Raw genomic sequence first — 23,069 nt, forward strand, 5'->3', positions numbered from 1 at the left:
GTGTGAATTTAGCTCTCTTGGTGCCACCTGAGGAGCACTGAGCACCCAGATCCCAGTGCCTCACCAACATCTGAAGGGCGTTCTGTTAGTGGACTGATATGGGATTGTAGTCTTCCTATCTGCCAGGTCCTTCAATACGATGGCAGTGGGCAGGACAGATGACGGGAGTCAGCGGGATGCTCTCAGGGGCTGGGGACACTGCCTGGAGCACAAACAGCGCAGGGCACTTCTATTGCGGTGCCTGTGCTCCCTTTGCTCGTGTGGGTACAAGCAGACTTAGCTTTGCAGGACAGTCTGTCAAACAGCTTTCACTAGCGTGACATTCCCTTATGAAAACACTCAGCAACCCTAACAGACGGCGCTTTGTTGTCCTGGGAAGTTTAGATAACATCATGTGGTCGCCAGCTAATGTTTCTAACCAATGCTTTATGTTACTCGCCGAGCCTTTTGCTAATTTAGCATTTCTGCCTGACCCATCCAGTTAGCACAGGCTACACACAGAGACAGCAGCACCCTCATAATACCTGCCCCCTCCTATCCCAGGCAGGACCCCCAGGCAGTGTTTCCATTGCATTTATTTCACCAGTGCCCAAGTCCCATAAACTACTTAGTGCAAAGACTTCCCTCACCACGTCCTTAAGCACTTCACACGTGCTCCAGAACAGAGCCACTGTTGACGCAGAAGGCTCAGACACAACTTATACGACCAATGTGATCAAGTTAGTGCCACTTTATTAAAAGACTTACAGCAATTTATACTCTCAGCAAAAGATACACACGCTACGTAGGCTTTGTTATGTAAAAAGTGATAGGTTAAAACTACTCATTCACACGCTTCCACCTCCCTTATGATTGGTCCCAGTGTGGTACCCACACGCTGCTCCCCCCTTGTGCGGGCATCCTGTTTTTTCTCATCTTTCTGTCCAATTCTCTTATCTCTCTGTGAATACAGAGCCTCCTTATCTCCCCTGGCCTTGCACATGTCCTTCACAACACCTGCAGCTTGTTAGGGCTGCAGCCTGTTATTACAACCAAGTTATTCAGTCTGGATTGCTCATAATATGCCCGTTTTCTTCCAGCCACTCCACAAGCCATTCCCTACCACCACCTTTGGGCTGACTTGATGGGGCATAAGGGACATTGGCATCATTCCAGGTGATCCAGCCTGGTCAAGGAACACTTTAGCCTACAGATATCAAACCTTATGTGACCCCTTTTTGTGACACAGCAGTTAAGCCATCAGTATGGGTACCATGGCTCCAGGTAGGAAAACGTTTCAAATACTAGCTCATGGGCATTTCAAAAGTCCTGTCACACAGGGCACACCAGAAACAAAGACAAGGTCTGCTGGAAATGAGTTAGAGCATGCAAAAAAACCCATACTCCTAGGTGACTGGGCAGTTTTTAAGGTTTTGAGGTTTTTGCCATATCTTTCTACTGTTGTTCCAGCAAAAGCTGTTGTGTTTTGATCAGCATTTCCCCACTGCTACAATCATATATCATAATGGCCTCTGGCACCAACAAACCTTCCCCAGCATGCTCTACTTGATCACAGTCTTAAGGGTACTCTTAGACCCATGATGAAAAACACTCACATACTGCTATTGTTATTCAAAGTGACAATAATAACAATAGCCCTAAAAAAGACACTAGTATTCCATAATTTCAGGTTGTCCAATCTTCACCCAAAATCCAGAATTTTTCACAATCCCTTTCCATGTGCTACAAAACCAAAAATGTATGACCCACAGCAAACAAGGACAAAGTGTACCTAATAAAAATAATGTAAAGCAATAGCAGTGACCGGCCCAAAGAGAAGAGAGCACTGTTATTCTTTCCCCCTCCCACTGCACTTCTCCACCCTTGCAACATTGCAGCTCGCTCTTCAAAGAAAGTCAAAACAATGCATGGCCCGCTTCCATTTGATATAAAAGTACCGAAATGTAGCACAGACAACAATGCCAGGCTCCTATCATGACTGTGTGTCTTCAGAAGGATATTTGACCTCCAAGGATAAGATTGTCCGGAAAGTCAGGGAGTAAGATTTCCTTTGTTTTAAAGTACAATAAGACATCACCCACCTCAACAGCACTGTCCGCTGGCCTCCCTAAGGCACATGAGATCTTCTGGCCTGGGATAGGTCATGGAGCCAGGCTTTAGACAGGCAATTAAGCTTCTCCTGTAAGTCCCCCCAGCCCAAATGTAGTACTGCCATCTGCCCCCACAGCCACTATTTGAGCCCGGCGTAGCTGCTAGAGCCCCTGTCCCATTAAACACTATGCTCATGGCTTAGCCAGCTTGCTTGGTGACCCATGGAGAAACGCTGCCCTGCACCATCAACAGAGCAGGTGATGGTCTCAAAATTGGATTTGATAAGGGTGAGCCAAAGGCAACCCCTGCACAGACACACATCGCAGGCTAAATCTGCCTCTCACTTCCCCTCCTGTGTAAGGAGGAGAAAGCAGCCACACCCTGCAAGGGGGATAAGAGGGAGATCAGGAACCCTCTAATCAGGGACACCTAAGCCACAGCTGAAATGACAGCAAGGAGAAGACAGTGTGTCTGTCAGCGGTTACAGGGTGGTGGAAGCTCTTAGGGATGCCCCCATGGGGAGGGGGAAACTTGGGGAAAGCCAGCCACTCGGTTGCAGCCTCATCTCATCTTTCACATCACGTCTTTGGCTCTGCCTGCATTTAGAGGTGAAGTACTCTCAGCCCTTTCTTCACCTTACTCGATTCTAGTTGTCTTTCAATTTAGCAAAATTATAAAGTATCATCATAAAGTCTCCAACCCCTCAGAAATGTTGTCCATCCATCTGTCCCCCCATTTACCAGCTAGGAGTCAATTAATATCAGGCAATTTAAAGTGAATTAAGAGCTCTGGCATGAGGCTCTGTCCTGGTTTAACTTGGCCAGCATCACACCACACCCTCATTTCGATTAACACAAGTCTAAACACAGACATGGCCCTTAATGCAGCAGGGAGAGCCAGGCAAAGGTTAACTAACAAAAATAGCATGAATAAATAAAAAGAAGGGAGCCCAGCAGGATAAGGACCAGCTGACTTGGCAGGCGCACACACATCACTTCCAGTTGCATGTCCTCTTTCAGATACAAGCACCCTGGAAGGGAGGGCAACCTTCCAACGGCACTGGGAAAGGGAGGGAGGACACTGGGGTTTGCTGCATTACAAATGCCGAGACAGACCAAGGGTCACTCAATTGGACATGTCAGAAGGAGCAATTTATAATCAGCCCCTTGCTGAAATGTCAGCAGCGCTAATGCATTACAGCTTCTGCTTGGCCAGGCAGAAGACTCTGGAGCATCAGGGTATAAATGAAACTGCAAGTGGCACAAAACCTTTCTGCTGTTTTGTGGGTGGTGGGTGTTCCCACCGCACACTTCAAGCAGCGTGTGGGCAAGTCATTCTGACACCTGTGGGGTCCAGTGGTGTTTCCACCAGCCAAGGTACCTGGTAACTTATCCTGCCTTCCTCTAGGGATAAGCCCAGCTTATCCCGTCAGTACTTACTTATTAACTACCATGAGATAAAGAATCGGCTCATTTTATGGCTGGACCCGCTTCACCCTCAAAGCTGAGCAGCAACCCCTGCCACTGCCATGGGGTCTGCTCCTCTGGCAGCCACAGAGGGCTTGACCAGATGGGTTCCTCTAAAAGCAGGGCCAGTCTTTTGGGCAGAGTTTGTCTTTTGGACAGAGCTCATGAAGGAGAAACAAAAACCAGGGTGACCTTGGCTGCACCCCTAGTTCCTCCTGTCGTTTCATGGCTGGGGCCTGGGCGCAAGCTTTGAACTCCACAGGCCAAACCGTGTGGCACTTACCTGCTGGAGTAACCTGGATTTCAGTCCATTAAGGACACAGCCCTGGGGCAGCAAGTGAAAGGCAGCCAGAAATATTACATTAATATGCAGAAACATTCCCAACTACAATCACCAGCCGTGGGACTAAAGTGATTGGCTGCTATAAAGTAAACAGACCAGAGCTGGGTTTATTAGAACGCATTCCCTCTTCTAGGTATCTTATGCTAATGCACATGGAGATCTGGGAGATAGGAACAGTTTGAGGACTGTAAAAGGAAACCAGCAGACAGCTATTAACAGAGGAAAAATTCACAGGTACCCAAGCTTGGGCACAGGGATGGGTTTTATTACACTCAGGGGGTTGGCAGAACACCAAGTTTCTATTCTAATGTGTATATGAATTTGTATCTGTGCGTGTGTGGATGCATGTGCACAGACTTTAGCATCAACTGCCAGAGACGAAAAGGAGAATTTAATATACTAGCTACAAAATGCACTTCACTGTAATTTCTAACAGCATCTCACTGCTGAGGAGTGTTACTGTGACACAAAGCAGGCTGACAGCCATAAGGCTGAGCCCAAAACATGCTGGGGTCCTCCATACAGCCTGTGTGTACACGTGTGGGTGTGTGGCTGCACAATGCTGCAGCAGCATGCAACTGTGCAGTGTGCACACAAGCCGTCTGCTTCACCTGGAGAGCTGGACCTCTGCAAGCCCTCTGACAGACACGCAGTTTTGTTAAGATCTGTGAGAAAACTCTGCATCTGTCCTCACCTCAGGCTGAAACACATTGAGCAAAATACCACAAATGAGTGTTTCAAACACAAGGAATAAAAACGTCAGCAGCTCTGCTGACGATACAACAAGCCCTGCAGCAGAGACAGTCAGCCTCCAGAGGGGAAATCCCAGGTGCCAGGGATGACACTGAAGTGTTCCCTGGAGATTACACACACTTTAGCCTAAACTCAGATAAAAAAAACCTTTGCAAGGTAGTTCCACGGCCTGCCAGGGATGGCTGTCACAGTGGCCCCACAGCACATGCCAAGCACGTTCAAAGGTCCCCTCACAGGAAATCCCACTGAAGACACTAATGAATTTCTTCCTTCTGGCCAACAATGAGTATTTTAAAGCCCTATCTTTGATTTCTGACAACTTTATAATGAGGTGAGCATGTGCTAACCCAGGCAAAGCACAAAAAAGGTGCTGAGTGCCGAGCCCCCAGGCAGGTGGCCTGCTGAACTTTTAAAAAGTGAATAAAAAAACATGAAGACTTTGTTTTGGCTTTCTTTCAAGTCATGCACTGGAGCAGATGTTAATACTTTGGATGCCAATACAAAGCATCCCTTGAGGTTCTATTATACCTTGTTTTCCCTTCTTTTTTCCTCCTTGTAGTTCTGCTCTTAGACCAGTGACTGGATCTCCCTCACATCTTCTTTCACATTATTTATAATTTTCATCTAAAAGAGGAGGGGGGAAAAAATAAATATCTGTGCACAAAGTCTGCCTGCCTCTCACCAAGCACTCAGCCAAGGCAGTAAATGTTTCTCAATCCTTATGTTGCCAGTGAAGCAGTAATCACAATTATCTCATTTTTCCCTGTGCGGGTAATACCCTGGTAAAGATACTTTACCAGCTGGTATAGAGCTTGAAATTGCCACATAACAAAAGATAATGGTACTGTAGGCCTGCAAAAAGACTCAGGACACTTGACAGTCATAAGCACATGGCCACAGAGATCCATATGTTTGTTAGTGGCCTCTGACAGACCATAAAGGCAAAGGCCACAGCAATGGTAGGCAGGGCTGCTTTGCTAGAAAAAGACATGCTGAAATACCACAAAGCTGGCATGTGCCTGGAAGGGACAGGCAAGAGGAGAGAGGTGGAAATAGGTTTCGGAAAGGCATCCCTGTACGTGTCATCTTCAGCCCAGGTCAGAGCTGTGAGAGGTGAGGAGGAGCAGCAAGGAAACCCTGTTGTGCTCACCTGACTGCTCTCATGTGCCCACACTGCTTGGAGACCCTAAATCAGAGGCAGGAAGGGCAGCACGTACATGGGTAAATCACACAATAGTGTGTTTTCTAATGACTAATCCTATCTTTTCTGCTTTTGCTGCAGTTGCCTGTCCTGCGAAGCGACATGAGTCTCAAGGGATCCCTCAGCAGCAACCCTGGCTCATCAAAGTAAGGATCTCTGTGGCAGGCTTCTCCATCTCACAGCTGGCACCACCACTCCTTCCTACCAGCCAGGGGGATGCTCTTTAGCAGTCCCACTTGCCCCCTAAGTCTCTGGTGTTTGAGTCACCCTTCCTGGGCACCTCACAAGCTGTGGTTACAGCCAGCATCACTGCTTCACCTTGGTAAAGCTGCATTAGGTGGAAAGAGGAGGGGGACACCAGGAGGACCTCCACCTGCAGCTTAAGGGCTGCAGCAGCTTTCTGATGGAGCCAGAGCCACCAGCTCTCTCCCTCCTTCCTGCACGCTCCTGGTCTCTGGGGAGCAGGGTGTAAGTGAATGAGCACCATGAAGCACTGCCTGCCCTCAGGGAGACATGGTGACAAAGCAGAAAGTAGCCACTGGCCACCCACTGGCTCACTGCACCGTGCAGGACAGCCCGACCACAGTGCCTGAAACCCTGAGGTCTGGCTTTGATCCTCCTCTGCCAGGCCTGAGCTGGAGAAAACCCCGTTATCTCCTGGCTGCACACTCCTAGGCACAACCCAGGCATCTGTGGTAGGAGCCCTACAGGGGATGCAACCCATGCTTAGAGACCCGACACCCCAAAACTCAAGTGTTCATACACAATTATGTCCTTCCACATTTTTACATGGGACACATTCTATATCTGAGCACCTGCCTTCAAGGAGCACATCTCAAAGAGGTCCATTAATAAGACAGCTTAATCTTGGCACTTACACTGCCTCGGGTTCAGGTGGACTTGGGTACAATGTGGAGGGGCCTCCATTTACCTGTACGGCTCCCTGTGATGACCCCCCTTATCACACACTAGGAGCCACTGTCCTTAAAGCAGCCCCTCCGGAAGCGATGTCCTTCCAGGGGACACGGGGTGGGAAGGTAACTGTAGTGGGGACAGGCCTAGATGGGCTCCTCTGTCTCCTGTTTCCAGCTGCTGGGTTTAGTGACACGCGCCAGTGGTGTGGATAACAGCTAGGGTTGCAGAGAGAGCCGCTGGTGCGGTCATACAAGCAAATGCTTTGCCTGGTACTATGGAGTTGTACCATGTCTGGTGGATGTGATGAGGAGGGCACCGCTGGTCCCTCTCAGGACAGCTGCAGAGCTGCTGTGCTGATTACTGCACAAGCTGCAGTGCAAAAGCAGATGTTAAAAAGATCTGAGAGCCGATTGTTTATTTGTGCCTTCTTTCTTTTACAGTGGCAGCATGGGCAGAGCAGATGGAGCCTCCAAGCTGAGTGCAAAGGACCTGTACGGTAAGTCATGCCCACAAACCCATCTAAAGTTTGCTATAGCAAAAGCACCTCTGGAGATCTGAATGTGGCTGTTGGGGTTTTAGGCTGGAACTCAAAGCAGCGTGGATCCAGACCTCCAAATGCAACAGGCTGGCCTTGATGTGGCAGCAAAAATGCACCTCACCTCCGTGCCACCGACTCCCATGCTGGGGACAGCTGTGATTTTGCGAGACAAGCTCTGCAGAACATTGCTTTCCCTCACCCCCACCTGTCACCCAGATCCTCTCCAGTTATGTTAGCAAGATAACCTGATAAAGGGCCTAACAAAAGAAAGACTGTCCTCAGCAGGTTAATGATTATCCTCTTGTAACTACACAGTGAACCATGAAAACTCCAGTGCCCTTTGGCTCTTTGCTAGTAGAGGGAATACTTGTGCACAGCCTGACACAGCTTGTTTATAAACCACCCCAGCTCCAGTGGAACCAGTGAGTCACTGGATGAAGAGCCACAGGGAACATTTAGGTATCAGTAACAGTTATTCCCGATCCTAGCAGCTCTCTTAACACATCCTGGGTGAAGACTTGCCCTGTGGGGCAGGCAGAACAAGCAGAAAGTCATGTGTGAGAAGTCACCTCCCACAGTCACTCCCTGGATGAGATGGGGGTTTGTCTGGGGGACCACTGGGGGCTTTTGGGGAGCCCGAGCCTGCATACTTTCCCACCTGAGAGCTGTCGATTTGCCTGGTTGATGCTTAAATCGAATACGAACAGGCTGCATGCACCCCTCACTGGAGAGCTTATATTCGATCAGAAAACTTCCCTTTACATCTACGAGGTGAAGGTGGTTTATTTGTCCCTGGGAAGCAGCTTTGGTTGCTGAAGGGTTTGGGCTGGAGGTTTATCAGGGTGGAGTGACCCGGAGCAGTGTCCCACAAGTGACTTACCTTGCCTGGGAAGGAGGGGGCTGTACTCAGTGGATGAAGTGTTAAACAAAGTCATTGCTAACTTCAACTAGCTGCAAAGAAGTGCAATATGGGAATAATGGTAGAACAGAAATTTGGTGTTACTGACTGGTGCTGTCTGTGGCCTGGGTGCTGCATGATGGGCAGGTGCCAAGTAGGGGTTTGAACTGTGTCAGTCACCTGTCCCGAGATGAAAGCACACCAGATAAGCCTAGAAAGCAGCAAGAGGGTGAGGCATGGAAATGTTTAGGTGCTGCACCATTTTGCACACAGGACTGCTAGTTCAGACAGGCTCCTCCTACCGCTAACAGCATCACTTCTTTTCCATGCACTGAAAGCTCCTGCAGATCCAGTCAGGGGCAGAAAGATTATAGTTACAAGGTAAATAGAGCACTGTGTAAAAACGAAACCGAGAGCTGACAACTGCGTTGAAATACAGCACATGCGCAGGTTAGCACCCATGGGTGGAGGCAGCCCAGGGCTGTGGATGGCCAGGGTTTCAGGGGGCCGAACTGTGAGCTCAAGGCTGACCTGGTGCCCTGCAAGATGAGCAGGGAGCAGCCCGCAATGACTCCCACAAAAGCTAGTGAAGGGAAAGGCTGACAAACCGCCTCTAACACACACACAGTTTCTCAAGTAGTTTTCAACATTGAGTTACATCTTTTAAATTTTTTTGCATGGACACACCCTAAAAGCAAATTTCACCAGGGATGGGACCTCTCTGATCAAATTCCAGCAAACCTTAAATGACACTCATAAGTCCATGGGCCAGCTCCTCAAGAGGAGTAATCCAGCTGCCCATGGCTTCCCTGCCACCTCTGAAGCACAGTATGAGGTCTGCAGGCATTTACTGCATAAATCAGCGGCTGTTGGCGGGATCAGCCCAGCACTGCATGAGTATACATCCACAGGGTTTTTGCTTGACAGAACTTGAAAACCACCCTGCTAGTTCAGCACGCCTTTATCAAAGGACACTCAGCAGGTGTTAAAGCAATATTTAAATGTCTGGGTCCCTTTGCACTCAGACCCTCCCTCCCCCAACATTAATTTCTGCTGTGAGCTGGCACATTTGGGGGTGGACAGCAGGCAAGAACTAAAATTCCAGGGAGAATTAAGTTTCATAATGAAACAAATCACATCAGGCCAAGCTGGCCTTGATTATGTGATTATGATGCTGCTAAGGAACGTTCAGAACTTGCAAGACTTTGTATTTCCATTTTCCTCCAGTGTAATCAGGCTGGACCCTCAGCCTGCGTACATAGCCAGGCCTCCATAGAAATCAACTCCCAATTTCGCAGCGCACAGACTCCTGCTGCATTCTAAGCTTGCTGGGTAATGCACACAGGTTCTCCAATGCACACAGATGTCTAAATACTATTCCTAGGTGAACGAGGCCTTGGGTTTAGCTTTCTTAAGATGTTTTTTCTACAGTCAAGTGCCTCTGACCACAAAGAGGTATGGAAGGAAGGAGGGCATGTACCGAACCATCAGCTCAGGTACATTGGCTCTAAATGCTAACCCAGCCTGAGCCTTCACTACTGGCCTAACACGACAGGAGTGCCGACGGCAGGTACAAGACTGCTATCTGCGGGCCAAGGGATCCCCAGTATCCACAGGGACTCACTGGCAGTATTAAAGCCACCTCAGGTGAGAGCCTGGAGAGTGATATGCAAGAGCATCGTGGTGAAGCAGAGCAGCAGCTTCAGGCTGCGGACAGAAAGCCACCTCGAAGAGAAGGGCGGAGGATCTGCTCTGGGGGGTTTCAAGGATGTAGAGTGAAACCCACAGAGGCATCTAGGTCCACACAGGACACAGCCCCCAAAGAAACTGGTGTAAAGCCCTGAGAGATCTTCCCCTGGCTCTGTCCCTACCAGAGTTGGATACACTTTCTAGGTGCTCAGCTGTCCTTAGTGGAGTTTCCTGGCTGTCATGGTAGCAGGACACTCATCCTTTCCTCCCCCCTTAGCAAAACAGCATCACATTTGTTCAGCCCCACATTCTGGAAGATTCTGTGGGCTGCCTGCACAGAGCAAGCCCCAGCTCCGCTGGCAGCAGGGGGAATGGCTGGCACCTATCAAGTTGCCACCTTACTCAATGCACAGCAACCAGCTGAATAAATGTTAATGCATACCATAAATAAATTAAACTGCTTCTCCACTTACTGGCATCTGTTCTGAACCTAGATGAAAGCCTGTCAGGGGGAGACCAGTGTGGCTCCAGCAGAAGCCAAGGGAAGGGCTGGAAGGAAGCATTTCTGCATAGTGCTTCCCACAGCAGGCTTCTGCCACCTCTTTCTGTGGTGCCACCCAGGTGGACCTTCTGCAGGCATTCATCTAAGCTACTTATCAGATAGTGCTGTCTCTCCTGACAGATTAGGTAGGTAGTGTAACCATGACAAGCTACAGAGTTAAGAGCAGTTTAACGATTACAGTGGGTTTTTCATGGGGCTGTAGGAAGAAAGCAGCTCTGCAGCAGCGTTCAGAGCAGCCCATCTCTGTTTAGCTACCATGTCCATCCCTGTGGTGCTCAGACACTTTTCAGCACCCCTGGCCAACCCTTTGGGTGCCTTTGCTTCTCACTTCAAATGCTGGGGCACAGAAGTGCCTGGCAGATCCAAAACCAGGCTGGCCCCCCAGCAGGGCCACAGAGTGGAGAGGTAGGACATGGAGGGGCACCACAGAGATGCAAAATGCTGGCCTGGCAGGAGGCAGCACTCATTCACATCCAAACCTCTGAGACACAGCCGGCTAGCTCCAACCTGCCCACCCCATCCTCAATATACTAATTTCTGAGAAAGACCAAAACTTGTCAGGGTACAGGGCTGGAAAAGGGATTTTGGAGCAAGATAAACTACCTGTAGCACGAGTTAGGCTGGAGAAATGTGGTGCTCAACAGCAGCAGACTGCAAGGCGCTATCACTTGACACTGCACACCCCCCAGGTAACCCAAGACAGGCTTCAGCACTGTAACAGGACACGGGGACTAACACAAAGAGAAAAGCCATTCCCGCCTGCCCAGCGTGGCCCTGGACAGGTATCATCTGCCTGGGGAGCGAGACTCCACTGCTGCCGCCTGCACCCATAAGCCACCAGCAGCTGCTTGGCAGAGCTTGCTGGTCCTGGTGAGGCAGAATACACTGATGGTGAAGGCGCATATTACGTTTAACAGTCACGAACCAACTCCTGGAGGTCTCTGCAGACCTCCCTTGTCTCCCAATGGGGCCCCCAACCACACGGGGAGGTCTCAGAGATGAGACTTGCCAGCCCCCAGCATGGTCCCCAGACTAATTCTTTGCTGCTGGCTCTGCTGCACCCTGGGCCAGCATAGCGTGAAGCACGGCCTCAGGGTTGCTGCTGTGAGATACCCATCACAGATAAGAGTTGTGCCAACTCATAATCACCCCAAAAGCAGAAAGACAGAAACACTGACTCCAGACAATCTTGCTTTCCCTAAAGCCATGTTGTCTGAGGGCTCAACACAAAATGACCAACAAAAGGATCATTATTTGCCATTAATTATCCCTTGCCCAAACCATGAGGTTGTTAATTATTTTAGCTGGAGACCATGTTGCCGTCACACAGTTATCAGTGGGAGCACTGAGGTGCTGTTTCTTCCCCACAACCCTCTAGAAGAGGGTTTGTACATGAATTTAACACACGCTGGTATTGTCTGCAAGACACAACCCTGGCAGGAGTGGTGGCTAGAAACAGAGCTTGCTCAGCTACACGGCTGGGTCAGGAGGACTGTGCACATGTCTAAACCCAAGGGGATCTGGGCAGCATCTGAATGGTGCCACCTACCATCGTGTCCCTCGGATGCAGGTAGAGCCTCTGTGTCTTTTAACAAAAGCTAAAATTAGAAAACACTGGCATTCATTGAGACAATTTCTGAGGTTCAATATCTCGGCAGGAAGGCCAGGTGTTTGGTTTTAGGCATGTCTGACTCTGTTGAGATGTCAGCCCGTGCCCTGAAGCAGGCCCACGTTGCCATCAGCAAAGCAGTGAGGCTGCAATTCTGGATAAAGCAACTGCAGACCTGACTGACTGAGCGGCCATTCCCTTTAAGGCTATCCTCCCACAGGAGAGAAAGTCAGAGATCCAGCAAAGACCAAAACTCCTTGCTGCAGAGAGGAGGAACTGCTTCCCTCGGACTGCCCTGCAGATTTCCCTTTGGGAAATGATGAGGGACTAAGGGAACTGGTGCTGAGCACATCAGTACTGACCTAACAGGGACTTCCCAGCTCCATCGTTCCCTGGACATACTGCTGCTCCCCAGGGACCTGCTCTGCTTGCCCAAGACCTCCAGAGCACTGGACAGGGCAGATGGACACACAGCTGTGTCCATCCCCAACCAGCTGTACAATCATGGCCAACACATCTCCCCCCTGGGCATTGCTCTCCCCTGCTCCAGCCCTTTGCCAGGGCACACTGAAAGCTGCTTAGAGGGGGGAGCGTCCCTAGATGCATTTGCCCAGTGCACCAGGACAACAACAGGGAACCAACATGCTCCTGCAGCAGGTGGGGGGAAAGGCAGTGCCATTTTCCCATGTGTTGTTGCTGTTTACCTCCCCAGCCCACCACAAGAAAGCCCTGTGCAGTGCTGATTGCAGGTCCAAGTCAGAGCAGTGCCTGATTCCCCATCTCTTCCACTGCCAGCCTTGAAGATATTTTTATTATACTAAAATATTATAATAATATGGTAGCCACTGTTAGAAAACCACAATAGCTACTCTTAATGGAGACCCCAATAGGTCAGTGTATGACATCAAAAGTGTTATGGAGAAACTGGTCAGATTAATTTCTACCGATGGGTGTTTAAGCTTAAAAATATCAAAAATCCCCATGTCCTCCCCCACTGCCCCCTCAGTGCCATTTCAGCTTCTTACTTCACATTCCCTCTCCCACCCCAGATTCCAGCTTCAGATTACCCCAGCTCCCCTCTGACACTGCCTTACAGGTGACCCTTTTACTCAAAGCCTCAGACATTTAATACTCCAACTGGAAAGAGGGCTGGAAGAAAAATAGGAAGCCAGCATTCCTGTTGGCTCCCACAGATCGAAACCCAGCGGTGGGTAAGACGGGAAACACACAGGCTCAGCTCAGCCCTGACTGGAGCTACTGGGAGGAGCAGGCTCTGCCCTGGGTGCTGCTGGGCTCAACCCTGGCCGCAGTGCTGCCTTGCAGCCACCCCGACCTGCTGCAGGCAGCCCTCATGTCCGCACCGCGGAGCCTTTGGGCCAGGGGTTAGTGATGGGGAGGCTGCAGGGAGGGACCCCTGATGCTGCAGTGCCTGCTCCGCATCTCCAGCAGCCCTTTTTCTTTGCCACTTCAAGACTGCCGAGCACAAGTTCTCTCCTTGCATGAAGTAACTGCTTAGTGCTTACTCAGAGGAATATTTTCTTAAATGGAAATGGGTTGTTGGATATGCCCAAGTACCTTGGGAACAAAAGCTGTGTTAGTAACAACAAAAAAAGGGGAAACTTTTCATTACGAGTTTTTTTAAAGTAAGGCAAATTCACTGGTTTAATTAAATCAAGGTTCCTCCCATCTTCCTAAATGTATTCTGACATTCAAAAAATGTCATTACCAGCTACAGGAAGTTCAGAAAACAACACTTTGGATTGTTTGGTGGAAAATAATTTGGCATACTTCTTCCAGCTCTGGTTGTAAAGGCTAAAAAGGAATACCTCTACCCATAAGCTTCCCCTGCAACTCCTCAATAACCTGATTATCTTCTGCGGAGAGGCCCCTGTGTGCCTGCCCAGCGGACAGTATGCTACTGTACATACCGCCTCACGATCCTGGGCAGGCCAGACACAAACACGCAGTGTTTCTCGATGTACTCAGTCCTTGCACAACCCAGGAGGTGGGTCAGGTTTTTATTTGCTCTTCTAGAGTGGGTTGTGTCTTCAGCTAATAAAACAGGAATGTGAGCACTTGGGTCTGAGCTAGTGGCAAATATTAAGCATGCCAAGGAGGAATTTGGCCTTGTGACACCTCCTAGCAGCTGCTGACACACTATCAATAAAGCAGCTCCCTGCTGCCACAGACCATTCATACCTCTGCCTGCCCCCAACCTCAATGAGAGCCTTTTCATTCACTTCAAGAGCTTCCAGATCATGTACCAACATGCCAGCCATGAACGATAGCTGCCCCATGCAAAGATTCCCAGCATCACAGCCACAGATACTAACAAGCTCTGGCCATTCAGAAAATATCATGGTGCTAAAAGGAAAACCAGGGAGCTTGATGCTTCATAAGAAGCTGCAGAGATGCTTCCAAAATGGAGCTGTCCCTGTGCCAGCCAGCCATGGGGACCCCTGAGCAGGGAAGCCTCTGCAGCAGCAGAGGTACAGACCTGCAGATGCCTCCCTGTCAGGAGCTCAGACGCAGCAGGTCTGTGCAGTGCCTGAAACCAGATCCTTGACTAACCCTGCAGAACCTGGAGCATCCTCCCACTCTTTGAGGATGCAGGAACCTGTCAGATTGGCAGAGCTGTGCTACCGCAGATGGGTGGTCAGACTGCCAGATCAGATCTGGCCCCGCACTCAGATCCTGGGAATGGATGCTGTTTCATAAAGCTGCTTTATAATGCAGGCCCGGCAGATTTGCATCATTGCCATTAGCATACAGAGACATTTGCTGCTCTGTTTCTCCTCTGGAGGGCTGTGTCCTGACCTGTTGGTTTGGCACAAAGCTCACACTACAATAGCAGGTTACTATAAACAGCATATGCACTGCTAGATAATATATAGATAACAGAAATTATTGGCAGGCTCCAGAAGGCAACAGCTAGGACTTTCCTTAGGCTGTTCTAATGGACACAGAGGCCAGGGAAGTTGCTAGTGTGACACAGGGAATCAAGGAGAGGCCCTTGATCTGGTACTGCCAATGAAAACAAACCTGATCCCACACATCTTTGGTTCCTTACAGACTGCTTCATGTAGGACTTGTCCATCCTCCACATTTTCTGCTGTGCCTTCTGCTCAGCAATGGCTGAAGACAAATATGAGAAGTGGGGAGGATCAGGGAGGATCCTGTGTGATAAAGCTCACTAATTAAGCAGGGAAGGATGTTCACGGAGGGGAGGCTGAGGCCTTCGCAGCTCTGGTGCAACTGGCTGCATTTGTTACAGCAGCACCTGTTTACACCACAACTGACATTGGCTCTAGCGTACAGCAAGAGCACAGGCGAGTTTTTCTTTAGAGCAGTTTAGAGTGTAACTGGATGGAAAGAGATGGTAGCTTGGGATTGAGCTTTGGGATCCTGGCTGTAACAGCCTGTAACCCTCATGCAGCTCAGCAGAGCACCACAGGCACTCACCCCACCAGCAGCAGAAAAGAAGGGCTCAGATTCCCCCAAAACACCAGGAACACATGCATCATGGTAGTACCAAGGCTGTTCTGCCTATTCTCTTCAGAAAATGCAAAAAGAGCCAAAAAAACCAGCTATAACCCATTAACAATCTGGGGAAAGCAAAGCATGGTGGAAGCACACCCCATTCAGCCTGTTTACCCCATATGCAGAGGCACAAGACTCTTCTGCATGGAGATGTACGGTCATACAGCTGTACCCCAGCACAGTGAGCGACCACAGGTTCTTTTGTCATACGTCTCAGCTACCATCTTTTGGCTGCTTCAGGGTCAGATAAGCCAGACCCCAGAGTTTGTTTCCCTCCTCCCTAGGCTGATATTCTCCCCCTACTAATATTTACAGGCCATTTTGGAAGCTGGCAGCAGAGGCAGGGCTCAAGCCTAGGCACCCCGTTGGGTGTCTTACCGATACAACCACCCTTTCTCCCCTGGTACCACTGGTGCATTGTACTGGGAATGCTCTGCCTCACTGGCTTGGCAGAGGCCATACACAAAGAGAGATAAGCCCACTTCTGCTCTCCTTTGCACTGTTCTACATCCCTAGAGACTTTAGCTAATTATTTCAGCTCTAAGCTGGTCCCAGCGGGCAGTTTCTACGGCTAGCCAATCTCTTGTGCACACGATTGCCAGGCTGAAGGGAGTGTTCACAGCCACATCCTAACTCCCTGCAAAAAAAGGGTGTTGCATGGAAATGGGAAGGCGACTTGGCACAAAAGATGTGGTTTGGCTTCCTGGACCAAGCTGATAACCCCAGCCCTCCAGGATGTACATTGATCCTGCCTTTTTCCCCCCCCTCATTTATTACTTACTTTCATCCCTTCCACTCCTTAACATAAAGCCAAACTGGAAAAATTCCAGCCAAGATTTTGGCGTCATCACTGAGATTTCAGCCCAGCACCTTTCTGAGCCCTCAGATAAAATCCACTTTGCTGCCTCTGCAGTGTCTGAGCTTTTTCCATTTCCTCGTGTGGCCAGTGGTACCAGTGGGAAACATCATTCCCACAGCACTGTTTATCCATAAGACACTGGCAGAAAATAACATACTCCAGAGAACAGCTTTGCCGTTTTCCCCACATCTCTGGGTACCAGGCAAGATTAGCTGGTTAGGAAAGGACTGAACAACTGAACTGAATTCAGTTAAAGAACAATTTACAGGGTTTATTTTTCCCTTGAAAGGGGTGTCTTAAGGCTCAATGGGCCAAATCCTTAGAGGCAAGGGATAAGACAATTTACCAAAGAGGGTGCATGTCCCAGGTGCTATCCACACTCAAGTCATTCAAAACTCTCTGGATCACCCATGCGTTCATACAGCAAGTGCTTGGGCTCAGCCACGACACAACTGTGAATTACCCATCCTTGCTCTTTAGGCCACAGCAGTGGATCACACCAGCTGCCTCCCTCCAGACAAGACAGGAACTCCACACTATGAGGGTTTTTTTCTCTTGCCAGACACCAAAAGCAACAAAGCTGTACTGTTTTCCCTTCTCTTTGTCTCTCTTGGCAGACAGAAGGGAAAGACAGACAGTGGTGGTCACTGTGGGCTCATGCCAGCTTTTATCACCTTTAGATGTTTGCTGTACTCATGCCACAGCCCCAGAGCTCTCCCTGCCCTTTGTAGCGCAGCCCATGTTATATCCAAAGAATCCTCCACCGCTACAGCCTCTAAAGGTCACAGCAGAAGAAAATTCATTTAAATAGAGGTGCAGATTGGTGTCTAAGCTTTGACAGCAACTGCCATCTAATTCATGGAAAAGCATTGCTATATTCCTATAATGCTTATTTATTGTGTGGGGATTATGCACATCCTTCACCTTGTGGGGCCAGGGTATGGGTTGGATAAACCTTATGGTGCTCAGGCCTTCTCCACTGCAAGATGCCATGAAAATGCAAAGTGTCCTAGTATGAGAGGTGTCAGATAAACCAGAAGGAAATTAGCTACTGCTGCTAACAAGCCAGCATTCATTCATACAAAACTCAGCAGGTAGAGGACAGGGCTGTGCAGAAGGGCACTGTGGGAGCCACCCAAGGACAAGCAACCTGCCTTCTGAAGTCTTTTCTGGCCAAGGGAGTTCACCTGTTCAACGTAAAGGCCCACCCTTGATCCATAGAGTCAAATGGCCATAGATCTCCCTGCAGGCATCGTTCTGTGCATGGCATATTCGGATCAGCCCAGCACCACCAGAGCCAGATTTAAGCTAAGGCAAATAATGATGCATAACTAAGACAAGTAACGATGCATCCACGGAAAGGTCTGTAACCTTTCACCAGATTGCTTTGAAGTAAACAAAACAAAAAATCCTCTTCCTTTTTAAAGCACCCAAGCTTCTTGGGTAGATGTAGCCTAAGACTGATTATTTTGTGATCTGCAGGCTGGATCTCTAACTCTTCCTGTGTTTAAATCAAAACTGTGCACTAGGAAAGGAGATTTCAGTGTTTTGGCACCCTGCTGTCCCCGGAAAGCCTGGCTGCTTTCAAGCCTCATGGTTATATTTGCGGATGCCAGGAGGAAACACAAAAATAAAAGTTTCCATGGGTGTGGGGGCAGGTAGAAGCCAAGGAGACAGAAGGGATTTCAGAAGGAACAAGCAGATATCTTAAAGAAAGGAACAGGAAAGAGAATAAGCAGAAACACCCCTTTCCTCGTCCTGGCCAGCTTCTGGAACGTCACTTGAATGGCATCCTGAGGCAAAATAGAGGCACTTTGTTCTAGTTCTGCAACTCTCAAAGGTACCACAGAAATTCCCCCAGGAGAATCAACAGAGGAAGAGGAGGATACCTTCATTTTCTCCCTGCCCCAGGGCTTGCTTCTGTCTGGAAAAGGCTGCAAATGGCTAAAGCAGCCCTTGCCCTCTAGCTTACCCCCAAGTGCAGGCGATGGGAAGTTGGGCTATGCAGAGCCCTAGGGTTTCAACATGTCCCCAAGATTTCCAAGGGCTTCTCTAAACATTTCCTCAGAGGTACATGCTGAGAATCTCCCCCGACCATGACATGTGCAGCTTCTTTGAGCTTGGGTGATGCAGCAAAGGCATCAGAGGGGACTCCAGAAAGTCTGTAAGCAGCCAGCCACAGCCCTGACCATTGCTACAGCTCCATGGGCAGTTCTCCTACCAGACCAGACAGTCAGCCTGGTTCTCCTACCAGACCAGACAGCCTACAGACCAGTAGGCTGTTCTACCAGAAATACAGACCTATGCTAGCCTCCCTCTGGAAATCCTGTCCCTCTGGTACACCTTCCCTTCCTCAGGGACTGCCAGCTTCTGACACAGCTCTGCATTCTTCTTTCAGGGCTGAAGACATTTGCCTGTCCTAATGTAAAAACCTTCTGTTTCCAGACCAAGCACTTCAGCCCTTTCCATACCCTTTTAAAAAGGAGGGGATGGGATGTCTTAATGTCTGAATTTGTCTCCATCCCACACAGACGCAGTGTTCTCATTTCCATTAGTGTCATCTATTTACACGAGAAATGTTTGGTGAGGAAATTGAGGTTAGTGAGGAAAAAAAAAAAGTTACTCACATCAGACATGAATCCCTGCGGTGTGTGTTGCCGTGTGCCCTATTCCAGACCTTGCCCCACATTTGAAGTAGGGCAGACTGCAATTAAAACACACAGCAAACAGAAAATGCCATTGACCCTTCAATGCGAGCCTAAGGTGGGAGGTGGCTGTGCTGAAATATTAATTTACTCAAGGTCACTCTAGAAGCTAATGGCTGAGCAGGGAGTCTGAGGTCTTTGAGCTATCCTCACTCCATCTCCAAGCCCACGCTGGCGGTGTAAAAGGCACCGGCTCAGAGACCGGCAGTCTCCGTTAACACCTCTGCCAGCGTGCCCACCAAGAAATCATTTCTGCTTGTGAACAGCTGCCACTTTAGGGCTACCAGGAACTGGCCACAGAGGCCAAGCACACTGCTGTCTTTTCAACCACAGGCACAGAGATACCAGGCATAAAGTCCTTGGGTGTCCTGCCAAGCGGATGGCACACCTCAGTCTTAAAGAGCATTACGGAAGTGTTTAAAAGCACTAGAAATCAGCTTGAAACCAGCTTCTATCAACCCTTGCCAGGCTCCAAATGAAAGTAGCAGCGTCTCTTCTTACGTTCATTGTCTCTGGGCTAACTTTGTATCTTTAACATGCTCCAGCGGCCATAGGCAAGTTTGCTACCAGTGCTCAGCCCTGTGTCTTGGGAGAAGTACCAAGCGGAGCTCAATTTAAAAGCTCTTCTCTGCTAGGTCGGTGCTTGTTCTGGAGAGACACCTGGTGGCAATGCCCGCAGAGCCCGAGCTGAGCTCAGGGACGCACTCATCCTCCTTCCGTGGAAGCCAAGGAGAAATAAAAGCATAACAGAGATGCAAGGGAAAAGATTCATACTACCAAGGTGGGAACCAAGGCAAAAGCACGGCACAAACCTGCACGTCTCCCAAGCCCCAAGCCCAACTCCACCACCCCTGTGCCTGAGCAGCATTTCACAGCCCCAAACCAGGGCAGGTGATGGGAGCAAGAGCACCCAACAGACACTTAGCAAAAAAACTGTGAAAGACCCGAAGTCTAATATACCTGAAAAGTTTGAGCTTGTTCAACCCTAACCAGTTTTTAACTACCCTCCCTGCCAGCACTCTGATTTTAGGACAACCAAAGAAATCCCAAATTCCCATGAGCTGGGAGCTAAATCAAAGTAAGTTGAAACAGGAGCTTTCCAGGGGCTAGATAGGCTGGCTAGAAATCCTATCCCATTCTGGGCAGGAAAAATCTAGGTGTGAAGCTGCATGTGACACGCAGGGGCACGCACACTCATGAGGAAGGATATTTACAGAAATCCTGGCAATTAAAAAAGGAGGCACAGGTCTATAGGATATTTTAATTCCTGTTAACTCTGTGGGAAAGCAGCAGATTCAGGCCAGCTTCTTCCTTTGCACAGGATCTACTGGCAGGAGGTTTAAATAACAGCTATCCAGGTGAGGAGTGAATACAAGGACACCCCCAGGACTAAGCTAAAGCTCCAAACTGGTGCTTTGGGGGTTGCTTTCTGTTCTTGTCACAGCAGGATGCTTTGCTTGCTACATTTACTCCTTGCTAGCGTTCTCCATGCAAGGCTTAAAGGAGGACACACATCAGAGCTGGCAAATTACTCCCCAGCCAACACTCAGGGTGTAGTTCAGTGTTGCACCTTCTCCATCACTATCACCAGCTTCAGGAACTGCCATCCTTTCCAATCCTGACCCTCATTTCTCATCCCATCACTGCAGTCCACTGACTGCTATGCCCATGCAACTGTTTGCAGGACAAGTTCATGCAAGCAGGCTCAGGGAAAGGGACAGACAGGACGCATGGTCTGAACCAGCGTGGAGCAGCAACAGGAGCCGCAGCAGGCAGCTGCTGGAGATGTCTATTTGCAGGAGTCTCAGTAATTCCTGGTAGCTTTGGATAGCTTAATCCCTACAGTCCTTCCTGTCTTTAACTCCAACCCTTCACCATGGCTTGCCAGGAAACGCAAGAAAGCAAACTAAAAGCATCACAGTAGTGCAGAGGGTTTCCTCTGGAGGGTGATTCAAAGGGCTGTTATGTCCAGACTGGGGGTTGTGGTTGGAATTTTTCTTCTTGCCATGTGCATATCACAGTCTTCCGCAGCCTTCTCAAGCCACTCCTCCACTCCTCAGCCCTCTGCCAAGAGCTTCCCTAATCATTTGTTGCTTGAGGCTTTCCTTTACCCTAGGTTTAATTTCCTCCACAAACGACGCTGACCCCAGGAATCAAATTAGCAGCAGTATTAAGAGATACAACTTGAACGTGCACTTTACATATCTGATTTACCAATCCTCATTACAAAAGTTAGTATCAGTAACATGTCTATTATTGCAAATACTCTGAAGATTGAAGACTCTGAACTCAGAGTGTGAGAAAGACTGTAGCACCCCATCATGACAGCTGTAACTCCCAGATCCTGATATAACAGCAAACACCTGCTACAATGAAGGCTTGTTTTCTTCTTTTTTTTGCAGAACAAAGGAAAAAATACTCCAACTCCAATGTCATTATGCACGAGACTTCACAGTACCATGTACAGGTGAGTATGCAATGGAATGTTAAGGGGCTGAAAGGCCAGCATCAGTGATAGATGCAGGTAATGCAACGAGCTTCATTTGTCCTTGACCTTCAACAGGCTAAAAAGGAGCCAGGAGCCTTCTGACAGTAAGCAAGCATCACTCTTCACACCCTGAGAGAGGCAAACATCAAAGCTGCTTGAAACTTCATATTTCTTTTCCACAGTTCCCAGCTCCCCGATGCCTGTAAATCAGGTTGTCTCCTGAGCTTCCCACCCAGCTAGACACACTCACTAGCTCCTGGGCTGTAGGACACACTTTCAGACTTAGCCATCTGCTGTAATTTCCCTCCTTGCACTGTGGGTCACCGTGGTCCTGCCAGCCTGGACCCAGGGGCTGAGATCACATAAGCCCTCTCAATCACACGTAGCACCCTGCTGAAGCTGGAACCACCTGGGCTTCTCATCAAATTCCTTTGAGCACAAAAGGGTAGGGAAATAAAGAATAAAATAGGTAGGTGGAGCGCAGGGACTCTGAGGAGAGAAACTAAAGGGCTATAAGCGCAACACAATTCCCGAGACAATTCCTCTCCCAAGATTGACCCCCAACTCCCTTCTACAAGTCAGAGGTTACAGGCTGGACTGGATCCCTCTCCTTTCTCTCCTCTCACTTATTGCCTGCTCTAAAAATCAACACCAGCTCTCCAGCCATCTTTTACTTCTCTGCTGCTCCTCTCCAACTCCATGTTTTGGAGAGCAGCAGTTGTTCCATTATGGTACAGTATTATTTGAAAATCCAAGCAAGCAGGCTCTGGTATAGCTCACAGACCCTCCTGCAAGGCTACAAACGGCTTTCCATGGAAAAACTCTGAATCATGCTCAAATCCTCTAACAAAGCCAGGTCCACACTTCCATGGCTTTTCCCACATTACATGACACAGGTCATCCCTGACCACTTATTTCTCCCTCCCTTGGATCCCACACATTTCTTTGAATCGAGGAGTGGAAGAGATACCCACATTACAAAGACTGCTTTGGGATGGGGAGAGAAGCAGAGATCAGTCACTGCTTCTGCATGTCCAGTGCCTTGACCTGTACACTGAAGGCTCAGAAGTTACTGGCTTGTCCCTTTTCCCGTTCTGGGCTACATCCAGGACCAGTGCCTAGGGACATTCTGAGGTCAGCGACTCTGTCCTCTTGCTACAAAGCATGATGTGCTTGGGAGGTCACTGTCTGAGGGGCTTGCTGTAAAGCCAGCACTGATCAGTCATTCAGCCTGATATTTGCTGTCATTACAGCCTGCAGGTAGGAAATTGTTGACAAGAAGGGAGGACAAAAATGATCATTAAAGAATGTGAAGTTGGTTTAATTACATATGGACCTCTTTCCTACTTTAAATTTAAATGGAAAGTGGCATACAAATCCATCATTTATCAAAAATGTATTTCCTTTCCGAA

At 49.0% G+C, this 23,069-nt stretch overlaps 1 protein-coding gene across 2 annotated transcripts in view; it reads left to right on the forward strand.

The window, feature by feature from the left end:
• EPS8L2 (EPS8 like 2) overlaps positions 1–23,069 on the forward strand; it is a 64,747-nt gene that overhangs the window by 16,364 nt on the left and 25,314 nt on the right. For both annotated transcript variants that reach the window (XM_027804121.2, XM_014279331.3), the window contains 3 exons: positions 5,936–6,000; positions 7,210–7,265; positions 21,572–21,636. In XM_027804121.2, coding sequence (XP_027659922.1) covers positions 5,957–6,000; positions 7,210–7,265; positions 21,572–21,636 — 165 coding nt within the window. In that variant the 5' untranslated portion in view covers positions 5,936–5,956. The remainder of the gene's footprint in view (positions 1–5,935; positions 6,001–7,209; positions 7,266–21,571; positions 21,637–23,069) is intronic.

Source organism: Falco cherrug, chromosome 10, assembly GCF_023634085.1.
Source record: "Falco cherrug isolate bFalChe1 chromosome 10, bFalChe1.pri, whole genome shotgun sequence".
In the NCBI taxonomy this organism is placed as follows: domain Eukaryota; kingdom Metazoa; phylum Chordata; class Aves; order Falconiformes; family Falconidae; genus Falco; species Falco cherrug.